The sequence below is a fragment of the Petromyzon marinus genome, chromosome 35, assembly GCF_048934315.1.
Source record: "Petromyzon marinus isolate PM22_M1 ecotype Great Lakes invasive population chromosome 35, UKy_Petmar_22M1.pri1.0, whole genome shotgun sequence".
NCBI lineage: Eukaryota > Metazoa > Chordata > Hyperoartia > Petromyzontiformes > Petromyzontidae > Petromyzon > Petromyzon marinus.
The window spans coordinates 4,052,704-4,071,544 of NC_133701.1; the positions used below are offsets into that span (position 1 = coordinate 4,052,704).

An 18,841-nucleotide genomic window follows, 5' to 3' on the forward strand; every position below is an offset into this window, starting at 1 on the left:
CATCCCTGCGTTAGAGTACTGTAATTCACTTTCGATGCCCCCCCCCCCCCACGTATTGACCAATCTTAACTCTCAACCCCCAGCAGGGGGCGATGCGTCCAAGCAACTTAGCAACTCCCGTGCGCTCCTCTGCGCGTCAAAGCGCCCTGGGGGCATTACCATTAAACACCACGCCTCCTATAAAAGCGCCCTGGAGGCATTAACCATCACCCACGCCTCCTCTAAAAGCGCCCTGGGGGGATTAACCATCACCAACCACGCCTCCTCTAAAAGCGCCCTGGGGGCATTAACCATCACCCACGCCTCCTCTAAAAGCGCCCTGGGGGCATTAACCATCACCAACCACGCCTCCTCTAAAAGCGCCCTGGGGGCATTAACCATCACCCACCACCTCTAAAAGCGCCCTGGGGGCATTAACCATCACCCACCACCTCTAAAAGCGCCCTGGATGCATTAACCATCACCCACAACGCCACTTCTAGAAGCGCCCTGGATGCATTAACCATCACCCACCACCTCTAAAAGCGCCCTGGGGACATTAACTATCACCCACAACGCCACCTCTAGAAGCGCCCTGGATGCATTAACCATCACCCACCACCTCTAAAAGCGCCCTGGGGGCATTAACCATCACAAACCACGCCTCCTCTAAAAGCGCCCTGGGGGCATTAACCATCACCCACAACGCTTCCTCAAAAACGCTTTACGCAATGTGGCAACCCATGGCTGGAAACAACAGCCTCGCCATCCAACTTTCCAACCTTCCACCACCATCCGAACCACGGCTCAGATTTAAAAAAAAAAACCGCAGGCGCGTGGGCCCCTTCCCCGATGGATGCGGGATTTGGTATTTGCATCGGTCTATCATCATCATCATCAACTTCCCGTCGTCCCGAGCCACACATTCCGCACCTCGCGGGCTGTTGATGAGCGCTACGGGCAGGGCAGGCGGCGGCGGCGGTCGAGGTGTCTCCTCTGGGCCGCCTGCTCGCCCCCAGTAGCCGTAAGGGTCGGGAATTTCCACGGCATCGAAGCCAGCCGCCTTGGCCGCCTCGCACCGAGCCGAGATGTCGGCCTCCCCCTCCGTGAAGAGCCAGCCTACGTTGGCGGCGAAGCGCAGAGGTGGAGGAGGCATGACGGGCGGACGGGCGTGCAGGAGGAAGGGACCGGAGTGGCCGTTAGGGGGCGCAGGGTCGAGTGTGGCGTTTCTGTTGGGAGGGGAAAAATAAAGTGACAAGGCAGCTGGCAAGCGAGTCGACAAAGTGAGCCACAAGCGATGCCGGATTAAGCTCGTGCGGGGCCTGTAGCATCTGTTATAAAGAGTCCATAAATAAAAAAAACACATTTAAACACAAATGTTTAACTGGCATAGTAAAGTAATTGTATTTTTTTCATTTGCTATACAGACAGATAATAGGACAAATCGCTAACCTTAAACACCCAGTCGCTCATAAAAGTTGAAGGCAGTATAGTACTATAGTGATAGAGCAAGTGCAGACTCACCGAACCGGAGTCGATAGCTTGAAAACATTTAGCTCGGGGCCCTTGAAAGTGCGGGGCCCGTAGCTACTACTGCATATGTAGCTACTACTACTGCATGTGTAGCTACTACTACAAGTGTAGCTACTACTACAAGTGTAGCTACTACTACAAGTGTAGCTACTACTACAAGTGTAGCTACTACTACAAGTGTAGCTACTACTACTACATGTGTAGCTACTACATGTGTAGCTACTACTACATATGTAGCTACTACTACTGCATGTGTAGCTACTACTACTACATGTATAGCTACTACTACATGTGTAGCTACTACTACTACATGTGTAGCTACTACTACTACATGTGTAGCTACTACTACATGTGTAGCTACTACTATATGTGTAGCTACTACTAATACTGCTACATGTGTAGCTACTACTACTACATGTGTAGCTACTACTACTGTGTAGCTACTACTACATGTGTAGCTACTACTACATGTGTAGCTACTGCTATATGTGTAGCTACTACTACTACTGCTACATGTGTAGCTACTACTACTACACGTGTAGCTACTACTGCACGTGTAGCTACTACTACTATACGTGTAGCTACTACTACTACATGTGTAGCTACTACTGTGTAGCTACTACTACTACATGTGTAGCTACTACTACTACATATGTAGCTACTACTACACGTGTAGCTACTACTACATATGTAGCTACTACTACTACAACATATGTAGCTACTTCTACTACATGTGTAGCTACTACTGCACGTGTAGCTACTACTACTACATGTGTAGCTGCTACTACTACATGTGTAGCTACTACTACTACATATGTCTCTACTTTTGCTACTGGGATAATCCGGCACTGGCCACAGGCGAACATAATTAAACGTCAGGCCGGTATCCTGGAGTTTATAGTTCATGGCCTCGCATCGGCCAGTCACGAATATATTTCACGTGGCAGCACTGGCCACATTGAATCTCACGGGATGTGTCCGGTCTCGTGAGATGTTGGAAGCTGAAGCAGGGTTGAGCCTGGATCTACTTAATTAAATATACTTTTTAATAAATGTTTTCTCCTACAACATCAGAGTGCAGCGCCACATTAAATACGCACTACAATGACAATAGTATAAAGCGATTTGAAGCATGTTTTATTGGGGGGGGCAGAGCTTTGTGACGTCATATTTGAGGGGGGGGGGTCTGACTTTTTGTGACACCGTGTGACGAAGGGGGGGAGGTCAAAAATCGTCCAAAATCGCGTGACGTCATTTATGGACGACCCCTTAGATGAGTCGACCACCATGGATGTTGCGAGGCGACATTGCTGTTCCCTTCACAGCCCGCAGTGCGTGAAGCGGCGAAGTATGGTCAAAGTAAGATCGTAATCACTGGGTAAATGAAATTCCTATTATTGTTGACAGTACCCGTTTCACAATAATTCACAGTCATTTGTCCAATCACTGCCGAATGAAGGGCTTCCCACGCCGTGTCGGCCATGGGGGTTGTTGCGTAGCGGTCAACACCAGTGACAATAATGTAAACCGGTCCTGGGCCTCCCTTAGGTCGACTCAGCCTCAAATGACTACCTGGTGGCTGGGCGTGGTGCTGATCACCCCTCGTGTGCCGTGCCGTCCTTCAGAGATAAATGCAGCACCTGCTCCACAATGTGTAGTGACAGGGTCCCGCTTGTCGGCCTGGATGGGTAATCACGGGTATGGGTAAGGTTATGTAACAACTAATCAGAAGGGGGGCGTATCTGGGTTAAAGGTTAAAGGTGGGGTTAGTCGGGAAGCTCCGGGAACCTGCTCGAAGGTTCTGGAAGGGGGCGGGGCCTCTGGCCACGCCGAGAGGTATATAAGGAGGATGGAGCCGAGGGTTCCGGGTTGTTGTGGGGTCCCGGGTCCTGGCTGCGTCGCTGCTCGTCGTCATCTCTCGCCGCCGTCGTCTGGCCGCATGGAAGATCCTCCGCACGGCTCCCATCGCCGCCATCGTCACGCTAGTCAGCCAGCTGTGTGGTTGGATGCAGGCGATGGGACTATGTAGAGAGGTCGGCTGTGCGTAGCTAACGTAGAGACGTATATAAATTACCCAGTGTTGTGCCCAGTGAGAAGAGACGTGTATATGCATTGGCCTGTGCTGTGCCCAGTGTGAGAATAAATAAGCCCTCTGCACGACGCGTCTCATTACAAATGTATTCAGGCTATAGGGGGGGAGGGGGATCTCTGTCTTTGTACCATACGTCACTGTTCAGAGTAGCTGAGAATAACACTCGGGTCTCTTGGCTCACAGTTTTAGTGCGCTCACCACAGCGCCAATGCCACAACAATCGTGATGCCTTCTTAAATCGTGGATATTTACAGTACACGCCACTCGTGTAGAAATGTAAAAGTTTCGAAAAAATGTTTACAATACAAAACATGGAATAGATCGCCTAGTTATGAACATTTTACGAAATAAAAAAAAGTTCGGTTAGAAACTTTTAAATAAACATTGTTAGTATGTATAGTGTTCAGATTGTATCGTAAGCTTGGCGTGTCTGCATGCAAATTTATTTTGCAGTTAAGACAATAACTTCACAACAACTGGGTTTCGTCTTTCTGCAGTGCGCACAAAGTGAGTCCTGATGGGGTGAATAAAGTTTTGCTCTTACCTCGTAACACGTTTGCGTTAATAATTCCACAACTTGCAATCACATTGTCTTCTGAGCACGAAATGCGCCTGATCTCCGAATAATTAAGCTATTTAGGTTTGAGCCTGGTCAGTCCTTGGATGGGGCCTTCTCGGTTTGGTTGGGTGTGGGGCTGCGAAGTAACCAGAGGTTGCAGTTCTGAGTGTCACACCGTCAAATGCGTGAGCGATCACCTGGGTAGCAGCTCCTGTCTCCTCCCAATATTAAGCAATACATTTATGGAAATTGCAACCGCAGGACTCTTCTGAAAATGAGTATTGAAACTCAAAATGTACCTCGGTAAATACCGTTATTTGCCATCAGAATATGTATTTATACTGGAGGAATCCGATGAGCTCTAAAGCTCTCTTTCACAGATGTCCAGGAGAGGCGGTTAAGAACGTTACAACCACAAGCAATGCAATAATATGATCGTAGTGCCAAGTACAAGCAAGGTAAATAAATCACCCAAACGCATACAAATACAACAACTAAACCATCCCCATACTACCAGGCAAAGCCCACTGAGGTATTCACTTATTTTTCAGAAGCAACCTGGCCACACATGATAGCTCAACAAAGTGGCCCATCATTTGGACATTTAGAGCAGCAGCATTATTATCATTTTCAACTAACGTTTCACGAGACGTTTATCCTCTCTGCAGGAATTGTATTTTTAAAAATCTTACATTTTCCTACGCGATTAAACATGTGCCTGAGCAGTGGTATGCCTATCAATTGTGTAAGGCGGTGCAATTGTACTGAGGCCCTTCCGGTTAGAGGGGTCCAGGTGCTGGGGATACGAAGATGGGAGGGGGTGGGGGGGAGATTGGACAAGGAGCTCCTTTTGATTCCTTGCATCAGGGACCCATGTCATGCGCGCTACACTGCTGTCTGCGAGGCAGTGCTTGTTAATAACATAATATATCATGTATATTTATAGCCTTATTTTAAGCTGCATTGCTCAGAATCTTACGTAAAGTGCTGCCCTGGTTTTATGTTGCGTCGCTGAATGAATCGCATCTGAATCGCACCACATTGTGCTCAGGGTCGACTCAAGGTACCCTTGAAACCACAGTTACCGAAGGGGTCCTTGTGAGCAAATGCGTCATCCTTCCCCCTCCCAAAGCCACCCTCCCTCCGCTCCTACAAGCTACACTCATCATAAACCCTGGGGCCCATTAGGGCCCTCTTTTTTCTTTTACCCCCGGCGGGTGGTGGGGGCTGAAATTGCTTCTGCTCACCCTACGTGGGGGGTCTTCCAGACAATTGTTTAGAGATGAAATGGGTTAATAGTGGAATACAAAAAAACAGAGGTCACTTCGTCGTGGAATCGATTCGATTTCCTTTATTTAACTCAGAGGGGAGGGGGTGGGCAATTGAAATTCATTTCCCCATTTTTGAAGGGAGACCTGTTCACACGCCTCCTTTTGTGTGATCATTTAATAACGTAAGAATGATTTGTAAAAAAGAAAAACGTTTTTTTGCAAGGACCTACTCACATGCATTGCTCACGATCCTATTTGAAAGAAAATTGAACGAGACCTCATAAGTATAACAAATGACGCATTCTGGAGGAGCGCCCGCGACACTGGTGACAGTTGCCTACACCTAAGGCGACCTCGCATGAGACCCGCTGGCCTAGAAATCTGCGCAACCAGACATTGATTAGACTCAAATTATAGCCCAAACAGAATTAATATGCTTTTTAAAATATGGGATTAAAAGGGTTTTTTTCTTTTCGTATTGTTCACAGTTAATTAGAAAAATTGTATTCACAGTGTGTGTGTGCTTTAACATAAATTCACTCGAAACTGCGCATATTTCTGATGTTTTACTTTCCAGGATGAATCATCATTTGCCACCACGACATGTATGATTTGCCACAAACCAAAAGCACATTCTCAAGAGCATTCTGTAAGACCTGATTTAATACAGATTCCCTTGGTTCAATTAGCCCATGCATGCGGGAATGAGTTGAAATGTTACCTTTTACTCGGGAGTGAGTTAAAATGTTAACTTTTACTCGGGAGTGAGTTGAAATATTACCTTTTACTCGGGAGTGAGTTGAAATGTTACCTCTTACTCAGGAGTGAGTTTAAATGTTACCTTTTACTCGGGAGTGAGTTGAAATGTTACCTCTTACTCGGGAGTGAGTTTAAATGTTACCTTTTACTCGGGAGTGAGTTGAAATGTTACCTTTTACTCGGGAGTGAGTTTAAATGTTACATCTTACTCGGGAGTGAGTTTAAATGTTACCTTTAACTCGGGAGTGAGTTGAAATGTTACCTTTAACTCGGGAGTGAGTTGAAATGTTACCTTTTACTCGGGAGTGAGTTGAAATGTTACCTCTTACTCAGGAGTGAGTTGAAATGTTAACTTTTACTCGGGAGTGAGTTGAAATGTTACCTCTTACTCGGGAGTGAGTTTAAATGTTACCTTTTACTTGGGAGTGAGTTGAAATGTTACCTCTTACTCAGGAGTGAGTTTAAATGTTACCTTTTACTCGGGAGTGAGTTGAAATGTTACCTTTTACTCGGGAGTGAGTTGAAATGTTACCTCTTACTCGGGAGTGAGTTGAAATGTTACCTTTTACTCGGGAGTGAGTTGAAATGTTACCTCTTACTCGGGAGTGAGTTTAAATGTTACCTTTTACTTGGGAGTGAGTTGAAATGTTACCTCTTACTCAGGAGTGAGTTTAAATGTTACCTTTTACTCGGGAGTGAGTTGAAATGTTAACTTTTACTCGGGAGTGAGTTGAAATGTTACCTCTTACTCGGGAGTGAGTTGAAATGTTACCTCTTACTCGGGAGTGAGTTTAAATGTTACCTTTTACTTGGGAGTGAGTTGAAATGTTACCTTTTACTCGGGAGAGAGTTTAAATGTTACCTCTTACTCGGGAGTGAGTTGAAATGTTACCTCTTACTCGTGGCTTATTTCCAACCCGAGGTGCCGGGGGCTCAGTCCCGAAATATATTTCCCTCCCACACCCCCCCTCCCCGCCCACCCCGAACACCGGGTAAGCATCGGGTGAGATTATATTTTCATGGAGAACTGCCTGGAAATTCAACCAGTAGATCTGATGTTATTGTGTTTTCAGCACGCGTGAGTTAATTGAAGGCACATCTAACACCTACACGTAGGTGCGTACAAGATAACCCACAGGATGTTCTACAGGGGTTTTGCAATGCGCGCGAAGTGTGCATTTCCATGCACAACTCAAAGGAGTGAAACCGGATTGCTGTATTTCACAGATTATAACATGCTCTGGAAAATCAGACGCAAACCTAAAACATTTGCATGGTGTCGCACAAACACACAACTATCTGATTACTCTTAGAATACATGAGCAAATTGGTATTTTAATCATGAGAATACTGTAATGCCTGTGATAATAAAGAGATGCATATGTATGTTCAGTACAGCGTGGGTCACGTTTGCGACGCTTTATTAAATATATTTGCACGCATATAAAAATCCATGACGGTGTATTTGCAGTTGCATATGCCTTCCTCGCCTGGTCTGCTTTTACGTGCTTACAGCATATAAATGGGAATTTGTGCTATTTAGATGTTGGTTTAAAAGCGAGATCTGCATAAGCAATGGCAGTCCGTGCGTATCGACAAGATTTGTAAAAAAAGCAGTAATATAATTCTAACATCATACTTTTTTAGATTATCAAATTAATTCACACGTATTTGCCATATAGACTAATAGGGTGATAAGGAGGTTGTGCATAATCTTCATCATCCATTGTCTATCCACGGCTAGATGAAGGCATCATCATTATCAATTGCCTATCCACTGCCGGATAAAGCCCCCTCACCCCCCACGCGCCATCACCGTCCATGCTGAACGCCGCTATCCACCTCGCCCCTGCACAGGAGCTGGTGTCGTGGTCAGGGGCGGAGCCACAGGGGGGGGGGGGGCTGGGGGGGGGGCTCAGCCCCCCCCTGAATTTAGAGAAAGTCGGTAATCGGGATAAACGGATATCCGGCTGCTGCAAAATGCTGCAGGCTGCCACCTTGTGCTGCCCTGCAGGCTGCTACCTTGTGCTGTTGCCCTGAAGGCTGCCACCTCGTGCTGCCCTGCAGGCTGCCACCTTGTGCTGCCTTGCAGGCTGCCACCTTGTGTGCTGCCCTGCAGGCTGCCACCTTGTGTGCTGCCCTGCAGGCTGCCACCTTGTGCTGCCCTGCAGGCTGCTTGAGCGGCAGCCTTTCGAACTTATCGAACTTATTAGCCACATCAGCGGCTCCGACCTATTAATAAACTCCGCGTTCAAATCCAAAAAAATTGTTTTATACATTTGTGGCGCCCATTGGAAAACATAAACACACTGAAATATCTCAGAATATTGAAGTCAGCCCCCCCCCTCCCAAGTCAAAATCCTGGCTCCGCCCCTGACTCGTGGCTCCATCTCTCTGCTGGTGGTGGTCCATTCCGGCCGCGTTCTTCTCCCCTCGCTGCCACTGCCGTCGCCAGCCTCACCCAGCGCCGGCCACCATCCCCTCTCCCCTTCTAGGCGACGAATGCATTCCTGGCCCCGGCACACGCGAGCTGCTTTGGATGGTGCGAGCGACGGCGCAGCCGAGAGTCAAAACAAAGCGCGGCTTCGGTCGCTCGTTCGCTCGCGGGCCTCCGAAGCGCTGGCATCTTGCACGCAGAGAGCCCCAAGCGAGCGGCACGTCCCGCATCCCGATGCGAACTCGGGGACATCGAGCGCTCTGCGAGGCACGCGGCCACTTTCCATGACGGTTACAGCCCCATGGGTCAAGCGGGTTGGGTCGGTACCAACGAGGATGGCAAATGATTATCGCATCCAAAGTGTCTCTAACCATGGGGCAGGAAGCATGGCGTTTCATAGCCACAAATTGCTATCTTATTTTCATATGGCGTACATGTTTCATATGACATTGGTTTTTTTCTTCTTCGTCTTCCGAAACCGATGTTTTATATCCAATATATATACACACACCGTGCCCCCCCCTTAACGTAATTTTCTTCACGGAAAGCTACCACGATGGCCTTAAAATGATACATAGTCGAGGTGCAGATGATAACACTCGTTGTGAAATTTATTTGTAGCATTTGCTACACACTGAGAGAGTGAGTTACCAATAGGCCCAACGGTTCATATATTTGTGGCCGATGGCAGAGAGAGGAGGCACCGTGAATACCCAACAAACGAAATGCGACTAAATGTACCTCTAGGCACGTTCAACCTACGCCAGTCTGCCAGCGACCCGGACGTTTTCACTGAGAAATTAAGCCCCGAGTGTAATGAGGCATTGATTCATTAAGTCGCATCGATTCTTATAGGGGGCGTCCATAAATGACGTCACGCGATTTTGGACGATTTTTAACCACCCCCCCTCGTCACACGACGTCACAAAAAGTCAGACCCCACCCCCCCCAAAAAAAAAAAATGCTTCAAATCGCTTTTAACTATTGTCATTGTAATTTTTTTTTTATGCAAACCGACACACCTGATGACGACCGTTTGTGTTATGGTCGAAACGTCGTGAGAATTTTTATTGTTTTATATATATTTTATTATTTTATTGTTTCCCTTCAACGTGACTTTACCGAAAGAGCTAAGAATATTGTCATTGTAGTTGCGTATTTAATGTGCCGCTGCACTCTGATGTTGTAGGAGAAAACATTTATTAAAAAGTCTATTTAATTAAGTAGAACGTGTTGTCTATATTTAAAGTTGCGCATTTTTATGTGACGTCACATTTCTCACCCCCCCCTCGTCCCCCTAGGTGCGTGACGTCATTTGAACGCTCCTTTCCCATAACCTGAGTTTCAAAAATTCTGATTCTCCTCGTAGATCTGAATACAGCTGTGAGGAACGCCAACTCTACCCTCGGAACCAAAGCTTTAGTGGGGAAAATAAAAAAAAAACTTGTTTAAAAACACGCTTTAATTAAATGTACCCTACTAGTAATGGCAGAACTCCACGACTCCAGGAAGTGGCACCGAAGCTTGCCACAACGTAAGGGGACCGTGGTGTTTTACAGCCAACGTCAATTCGACCCAAGCCGAAATATAACATATAAAAAATTATGTTTTTTTTTACGCTAGAATATAGTATTGTCATCAGTAAGACATAAGTTTTCAGCACGTGTCCCAGTTGAGCCTGCCAAAAAAGTGAACTAAAAGCCATAATTTCCGATTTACATTCCAACCTGCCACGAGTACTAACTCTACCCCTATAGCGGGGTATACCAGCTCTACCCCTATCAACATTCAAACCAGCCACTCATGCTAACGCTCTCATCAGGACCCAAGTCCACGCTTCGTCAGGTGCTGTTCGTTGTGTGTGTCTATAATGTAATTGCAATTAATCACGCGAGTTTGTGGATGAATAAATAAGCAAACTGTTATTAATCAGAGTTCGCGAAAAGTGAAATTCATCAACCGCAGGTTGACTTTGGAGCCGCACCTGTGGCCCAGAGAGATGCAATTTAAAGCAGAACATTACGGATCATAATTACATGAATGAATTCGAATGCTATGAATATGAATGATAATTACATAATGTCATAGCAACACTTTGGTTGCTGTGACATTATGTTAGGTATTTCAGCCGGAGCAATCTTGGAGCAGTCCACGCCGCGCGTGGGATAATATAAGAGAGGGCACGGTCATTCCATCGTCGTCATTTGTTGCACGAATCCACTTCTGGATGAAGGCTGCCCCAGGCCACCCGCCATCTCTCGAGATCTGGCGATGTAATTAATCCACACATCATCGCTTCTCCGAAACGTTATAACTACGGATGTGTTCGCGAGATGTTGCGAAAGAAATTTGAATTGGGATCGGTCACGATCCACCCCCTCCCGCACAATCTCGCAAATCACTGAGTTATCCGCAATGCAGTCAGGGCCATGATTCGATCCCAATTATTGATTTATAACACATTATTTGGTGATGCTGCGTTTGCAGCCTTGCACAAATTACACATTTGTTAATATAACACTGCCACACATGAAAAAAAAAATCGCACAATAAGTGACGTATTGGGAAAAAAAAACCCCTTCTATGCTTGTCCTTTCTCAAAGCACACGACAGCATGGTGATGGGCTATTATCCGAAACGTCGCCTATTTTTTTCTCTTTTTGGGTTAGTGTTATTGGCGAATGTATTGAGTTTTCCAAAATAAATTCTATTTTGCTTGCCATTGTGGTTGAATGTAGCGGGCTCTAGTGGCTGGGGTTGTCACGTGAACCAAAAAGATTGATTCTTACACACGATAATGGTCCCTTCTATGGATTTATCTCTGACGAATCGATATCAGTAGCATAATTGAATCGAGTATCTTGCTGGGTTTGGGCTCTAAAACCTTGAAGCAATGAAATCAACCGTCGCGTCCGTAGGTAGTGGATAATAGACAGATTATTGCATCGCATGGTCGTGAGAGATGTCTGCGGATTCGGGAGGCCTTCATCCAGCCGCGGATTGACCGTGGCCGATGATGTCGATGCTTGTATCGTGTATTTTATATTGTGTGTTGTTCCGGTACGTTTGGCCAAACTGCTCGTTGTTCCGTGTCCACCCAAGATGAGATCCCCGGGCGCAGCGCTAATGTTGGAAATTTATCTCGCTTGTTGCGCGACTGCTCACCTCTCCCCGCCACGAACATTCCCCATTACCGCCTCTGCATCACCATCATTGCTATTGTTGTCGTCACACACGTGTGCCTATTATCATCATCATCATCACTACTACAGTAAGATTATTGGAAAGGGGGGAGAGAGCGGTGGTGCAGTGGCTAGCACACTGCGCTCCGAATCCGTCCCACCCGAGTTCCATTACGGGCCACGAATAACATCAGTGGCAAGTGCTCTCAGAACCGGTCCTACCTATCCCACTCCATCCCACCCTTCACCAACTCGCTCAGAGCAGCATGAAGTTTGGTGGAAAAAAAAACAACAATCCATGACCGACACGTGCAGAGAAAAACGTTCATTCGTTCGTGGACTGAGGATGGTTGGAATTAAATTTGTATTGCACTGCTACCCGCCCTCCCGCCAGCAGTGGCATCAGCAAGCAATTGCAAGGTTGCGCCTTGAGATGAAATAATATACGCCTATGGATACACTCTCACAAGGGCTCGTGGCGCCACGCTCACCTCGGCCTCCTCCTCGCTATTCAACCGACATCGACGCCGGCTTGGTTCATCTGGGTCTGTAGAGGTCGTGCGAGAAGCACTGGACAAGAAGAGGAGACGTGTGGGACGGTGGAGAAGGGATGGAGAGGGTGGGGGAGGAGGAGTGGTGATGAATATAAGTGTGCGATAAATAGGCCGGGGAGCGAGAGCGGGGGAGAGAGAAAGGAGAGAAGGGAGAGAGAGAGGGGAGGGGCAGGGGGGAGCGCCATGTGTGCACGCTTCCAACACCTCGGCGGAGCCAACGCGTGCCGCGTCTCCTCCTCTGTACCTATATCGTCGGCGTCTCGTCGGGTTCCCTCTCCTCACCCCCCGAGACGAGCGCTTCACTCCTTCCGTATAGAGGGTCTCTGGACCACGACCTCGAACTCTCCAAGCCTACTTCTCTGAATTCCTTGTGGAACTTCTGGAGAGGGCCTCTTCCGAATTTCAAGGATCTCCTGATCCCCCCCTCCCCCCAACCAAATCCGCACCCCACCCCAAACCCGCCCCCACAATCAAAGCCTCACTGGGACCTCCCCGCCGGCATTCAACTCTTTAGAGCGACGTTCCTGGTTAGGTGTTCTCGGGAGGAGGAGGACGGAGGAGAGAGGCGGGGAGAGCGCTGTTCGTGAGGATCACGCCAAAAGCCCTTTCGGGGACACCGTTCTGCACCTGCATACATTTTCCAGGTGAGCTGTAGGTGAATGCAAGGGCGACCTAGGAGGAAGGTGGTTAACACGCAGCGGTTTGATTAATTATTCTCCTATGTAGCTGTAGAGCATTTTGTTTTTAAAGTGTGGGGGTGAGGTGGGGAACCACGACGCAGACAACGTTGAACAATCTTGGGGAGCGGTGGTGCAGCGGTTAGCGCGCTGCGCTATCATCCCGGTCGGCAACCCGGGATCGATTCCCGCTCACGGCCAACACCCAGTGACGATCATCTCAACTGGCCCTGGGCCTCCCCTAGGTCGACTCGGCCTCAAGTGACTACTTAGTACGGTGTGTAAATATCGCCACTCGGGAGACAAAGGCGGCCGGGCGTGGTGCTGACCACCCACCCCCTCGTGTGCCGTACAGGCCTTCACATTACTACGCTCACAGCACTTGCCCCAACAGTTTGGTCAGGCTATATGGGGGATCTTTGTCATGTTTTTTTTTTGGGGGGGGGGGGGGGGGTCACTGCATCGACGATGTTGAACACTTTAAACGAATGTGAAACGATAAACAGAATGAGCAGTCGTGAGATCGGATTTTGTCTAGCGAGTAGTCTGCGCTGGCTCTCAAAGCGCGCCGCATGTGAGTAAACGCTGCTACGCCCGTTGATTGCATTTTGCCCAGACACCCTTCAACAACTGCGGGCAGTTTGTGTGTGTATATATAATCACACGAAGCTTGCAATTAATTAAAAGGATACCACCACAGCAGGACCAGCCTGCTGTGGTGGTATCGTTACCACGTGTGCAGCATTATCATCACCCCCTCCACGCCACTCATGAGGAATGCCCCCCGTGGTACGCACAGCACCACTGCTCCTCTCTCACTCAAGGGCGAGTAATCAATATATTACATTAAAATTAATAAAACGAATTTGCAGCTTCGTGCCGTGGGGGAGTAGGGGGGGGGACTCACCGGGTCCGTTTGTCAACGCGGCGTTGCGTAATCTTGATGTTTTATTCATGACACGTGAGAGAGAGAGAGAGAAAGCCTTCTGCAGCCACACAAGAACGTGCCATTGGCCAGCGTTTCGGGAAATGATGCTCGTGATATCGTGCCACGTATACGTATATAAGGAGTCTCCAGACTCCACATTTTTGTTCTGGAGGGTGTTGCTACATTGGGATGTTTGGCCAGATCATTCGCCCTGCCAATCGCCAGAAACGTTGACTCATATCCATTATGAGACATGATCTATCCATTGATGGGTCATGAACTCCTCCCCAAATCGTCACCATCTCTTACTGTTGTGCGATATCACAATTCATCGAGAGAATATGTACACGAGTTCGCTCCATCTCTCCCTCGGTGTGCAGTACAGTGCGTACTTTCTGTACTCGCAGTATATGACTTTTTGTATAGAACGTTTTAAAAAATAAATCTAATATTTATAATTTGACGTTACTTTTTTTTTAAAGGTAGCATTAACGGCCTACTCGGCTGCATGCTAATTCATGAATGAACACTCCCGGTTGAGGCTGCGGTTGTCATCAGTAGCTTTGAACGAGGGCCCGGCTATGCTTATACCATGGACCTCTAATTGATGACTGCTTAATTAACCGAAACGTGAAACCTAGGCGAGAATCAATTAATTGTATCCCCTCCCCCCCCCCCCTCTAAAGCTTCGCGTGCATGCATGGTCACGATATTTCGCTCCCTCGGCCTGCGACAGCTGTGGTGATGGCTCGGCTGTGTTAATGGATATGAACGCACGTGGCCAGGGTGAATTCTATGAACTCCCACGTTGGGTCTGTGATGCAAGGTGGGTGGAGGACAGGCGTGCAGCAGCAGCAATGCTCGAGTGCCTATTATGCACTGCCCCGGCTTCAGTTCAGCCGGAGCTGTCCAGGATTCAGCTACGGAAAATGTTTTTCACGCACCCCACCCAGCTCCCTGCCACCAGAGGCGCTCCCATTCATCGCAATAATTAACGAATGATAAAATAATAAATGCTCCATAAAATAAGCTTTTGGGTGAGATGGCATTAATATGAACATGTCGTAATCACCGCCATCACCCTATTATGGATAACATTGGTCGCGAAAGCCTACGTGTTAAAGCAATAAAATACTCAACACATTTGTCCATAACACAACAAGTATATAACAGGTGACGTTTCGCAAAAAAAAAATGTTTACCCCCACAGCACATAAGCCAGGGAGGTTAAATATAGAATCGATGTTTTTGTATCTATCTATAGGGACAATGGCATCAAGAACGATGCGAATAGTTGCACTATGAGTAGGGACAATATGTTATGGATTCGTTATGTAAACCATTGCAATGCAATGCATAGACTTAGCGTATGTGCACGTGGTGATTTATAAACCGGATGACTCCGCGGTCAGCGCACCCCGCCGCAGAATTGTGATTATTTAAACGGTGAGCGTTCTAGTCGATTTCTCAGCCTGGTCACAAAAGACCGCACCACCACAACATCATGACATTGGATTCAACATTTCCAGCGCTGAGAATTTAGTTGCATTTCAGTTTTGACTGCCGTCGCAAAAATCGCTCTGTAATAGGGCGCAAGTGGGAAACTGCAGCGTATCGCGTCAGTAGTTCTGCGTTATCTCCTTCCTGTTCTCTCCAATGTCGGGGGTGACGCACAGCTCAGGTAAGAGTTCTGAATGAACATCCCATCTCGTGACATGACCCGGATAACGCAAATTGGAATAAAAGCGGGGGAAACAGACAACACGTAGATGAAAGCCCTGAAGCAAGGCAGGGAAGCGTCGGGTGTCGGGGATACCCATATCCACAGCCTTCGTGCATGTGGTTATACTTCACACGTGCTTGGGGATAAGATTCTCTAAGAGCAGGACCTTGGAGCTCCGGTTTGTGTAACTGCTGTGGGATCTGGCTGAATGAAGCGATGGCGAGGTGTGGTCAAATCACTGTGCCACGGTGACTTAGGTGACCTCTTGAACTTGAGAACCATTTCTCCTGAGCAACAGAAAGAGCTGTGATGATACACTGGTTTACCGTGCATTCCTGTATCGTGCAAGTGTAGTAGCGGTGAGCGCGCTGCACGACGAACCCGGCGACCCGAGTTCAATTCCCGCTCGCGGCCAACACCAGTGACGATTATCTGAACCGGTCTTGGGCCTCATCTAGGTCGACTCAGCCTCAAATGAGTACCTGGTGCGGTGTGTAAATATCACCGCTCGGGAGACAAAGGCGGCCGGGCGTGATGCAGCCTATACGGGGGGGAGGGTGGGTCTTTGTCTTTGTGAGATGAGATGTGAAGCGCTCCGAGACGCCCTGGCATATTTTCCGCAGTATCAAACAACAAATGGTTGTAATGATAATCGCGATCATGTATTCCAGCTACGACGTCACGCTCAATGGCAGGAAAATTACTCGCTTTCAGTGACGATGTGGATTCGTCTATTTTAAGTATTTAACATGAGACCTGAAACAATGTGGAGCTGTGAAGGGAAAACAATCATCCGTCTGGCCAAAAATGCGGGTTTCTTTTGGGGACGTATTCTTTTTTCTAGACGTAGACTCGACCACGTGAAGCATCTGAGCTGTGTAGTCCTTCGAAGAATACGATTAGAATTGTCATCGGTTGCTCGAGTCGACATTGTCCTTGCGGGGATTACACTTGCATTATTATCCGTGAGCGCGTATTGCATGCGTGTTGCGTTATTGCCCTCGTGGAACTTTTACACAAAAGCACAAAAGATTTTCCTGTCTCGGCGTGTAACACTCTCGAGCTCGGTGCTTTGAATACAGAGCAGCCGAGGGGCATGTCCCAGTGTTAACTCGCTAACTTGTATACACATCACGAGCTTACTTACCAGCTTGCGCCTAATGTTGTTGCCTGCCGGGAGGCATTAACCTTTAGCTCTGATGTGATGGAAAAACAACAATAATGTTTTGCAGTCATTATAAATCAGATATTTGCTTTTCTTACTTGCAGGCACGGGCCCTTTAAAGTTGTAACTCGCTCAGCTGTAAAGTTTTGTCAGTCCTTAAACGTGTGCTGCAGAAACGCGAAGTGGCTAAGCGACCTACATTTTTTATTCGCATCGAGGTTTGACATTAATTCTTCATCCTTTTTACGAGTGAGTAAATGGTAAAGGCGCAGCCCTGCAATTGCTCGCTCACCACTGCTGCTGGAAGGGCCTCCTCGAGAGGGTACTTGGCCTCCTCTTCCATGTTGGCCAGACATCCCGGAAAGAGGCAAGAGTACCCACATTTCTCTCCCACATAATTTCACCTACTGATCGACTGACCGTTGTGCACCCATTTATTTATCGCTGGGTGGTAGATCGAGGAGGGGATATTTGAGACATTTTACAACCCCCCCCCCACCCCTATAGTTTATATTGCCACGCCGGGAGATAAAACCAGCAACAATATCTGGGTTACAAACCCAGCAGTAGGGGGGGGGGGTGGAGTCAAATGGTAAATACTTTTCTTTCAACGAAGCAGTGATATAACAGCATTCAATGAATGTTTTTCTCCATTGAAAATCATAATCGAATTTGAGAGAAAAGTCCACTTTTAAAACTTGTATCGCTTGAAAATTGACTGAGCGTTTTTTTTTCAACCTAACTTCTAAAAGGTTTTAATTGCATAACCCAGATACAACATTAACCGTCAAGGCAACATGATGACGGTGGTGATAATCAAGCCTTGCAAACACTGCAGTTTTGAATACGGTCCATGACTAAGTGAAGTAATTACTTTGCTGTAACTGTGAAAAGCTGTTGGCTTGAGTCTTAGCCTCATTCATTTTTAGAGTGTATGGGATCAATCCCCCACCCCCCCCCTTTTTTAAACTGTTTTTCGTGTTGAAAAAAAATCCTTATCTCTTCCACTGTATGTTTTTTTCTGTTTCTCTCGAAACGTTCGCATTAGCCGCAACGAGATGTAGTAGTGTGTGTGCTGTGCGAGCTCATTTAACAACGAGCAGGCATTTTAATTCGGTGTGCCTGGCAGGTATTCAGCGAGAGATAAACCCACAAGGCTAGGCTCATTGCTGGAGAAGGCAGCGTATCTTTGGGCCCTTTTGAAACATTGCCACTTTGACTGGACAGCACTCATGTGCGTTCCATATTCGAGCAGTAATTTAAATGTTTTTAATGTGGGGTGGGGAACCCAGACATTCTTCAGCCGCCTAGGGGGGGGGGGGGTCCATAAAAATGACTGTCAATCATACGGGCCTGTCAACTTAACAACGTAGGCTTTTGCGACCAATGTTTTTCATGATGAGTATTTTATGTTTGCCAGCTCAGAGTTTTTACATAGATAATTTATTTGAAGGATTTAATTGACCGCGCGGTGAAATTTCACGGTAAATGGACAACATTTGAGCGTTTTTGCACAGTTGATGAGCATTTCGAATCGCCAAAACCGGCAAAGTTTCCTCGAATGCAAAACCGTTACCCAATGATTACCCCTCAAATTAGTTACCTGCCGATCTTGCCCACGACAATGGTATAACGCTAGTAATAAAAAAATAAAATCCACACTTAACAAACACATGAATGGGTTGAAATCAAATACGCTGCAACTGCATTACACGTTCACGGTGTGTATATATATTAAAACAATACAAATTGGTGGTACACTCCGCGTTGCATGGGGAACAGCATTTTGCCACCGTCTATTGATTGGGCGGCGCGTGTTCTGGGCTGTGTCCTGCGGTCGGCTGCAAGCGTCAACGGGAGGCCCCCTACAACTTGCTTGCAGCGCCACAACAAGACACTTCGCAGGTCTGTGCACTATGTAATTTGTTTCCTTTGCGAACGATCTAACGTGAGTAATGGTATGCCTGAGTAAAGTGGAGGGT

The 18,841-nt window shown here is 47.3% G+C and overlaps 2 protein-coding genes across 10 annotated transcripts in view; one reads left to right on the forward strand and one right to left on the reverse strand.

Annotated features, from left to right (window-relative positions):
* Nucleotides 1–18,841, reverse strand: part of HYI (hydroxypyruvate isomerase (putative)) — a 170,795-nt gene that overhangs the window by 8,388 nt on the left and 143,566 nt on the right. The window contains exons 1-2 of one of the 3 annotated variants that reach the window (XM_076071867.1): nt 12,611–12,708; nt 913–1,208 (exon numbers count right to left, since the gene is read on the reverse strand). In XM_076071867.1, the coding sequence (XP_075927982.1) occupies nt 913–1,135 (223 nt within the window). In that variant the 5' untranslated portion in view covers nt 1,136–1,208; nt 12,611–12,708. Of the gene's footprint in view, nt 1–912; nt 1,306–12,610; nt 12,709–18,841 lie in introns of those variants that run through there. The other 2 variants (XM_032966334.2, XM_032966335.2) reach the window with 2 other exon arrangements.
* The window catches only part of LOC116948983 (receptor-type tyrosine-protein phosphatase delta-like), a 614,820-nt gene continuing 608,787 nt past the window's right edge, over nt 12,809–18,841 (forward strand). For 3 of the 7 annotated variants that reach the window (XM_076071855.1, XM_076071859.1, XM_076071861.1), the window contains exon 1: nt 12,810–13,010. The gene's annotated coding sequence lies outside the window, so the exon portion shown is untranslated. Of the gene's footprint in view, nt 13,011–18,841 lie in introns of all 7 variants that reach the window. The other 4 variants (XM_076071860.1, XM_076071866.1, XM_076071865.1 and 1 more) reach the window with 3 other exon arrangements.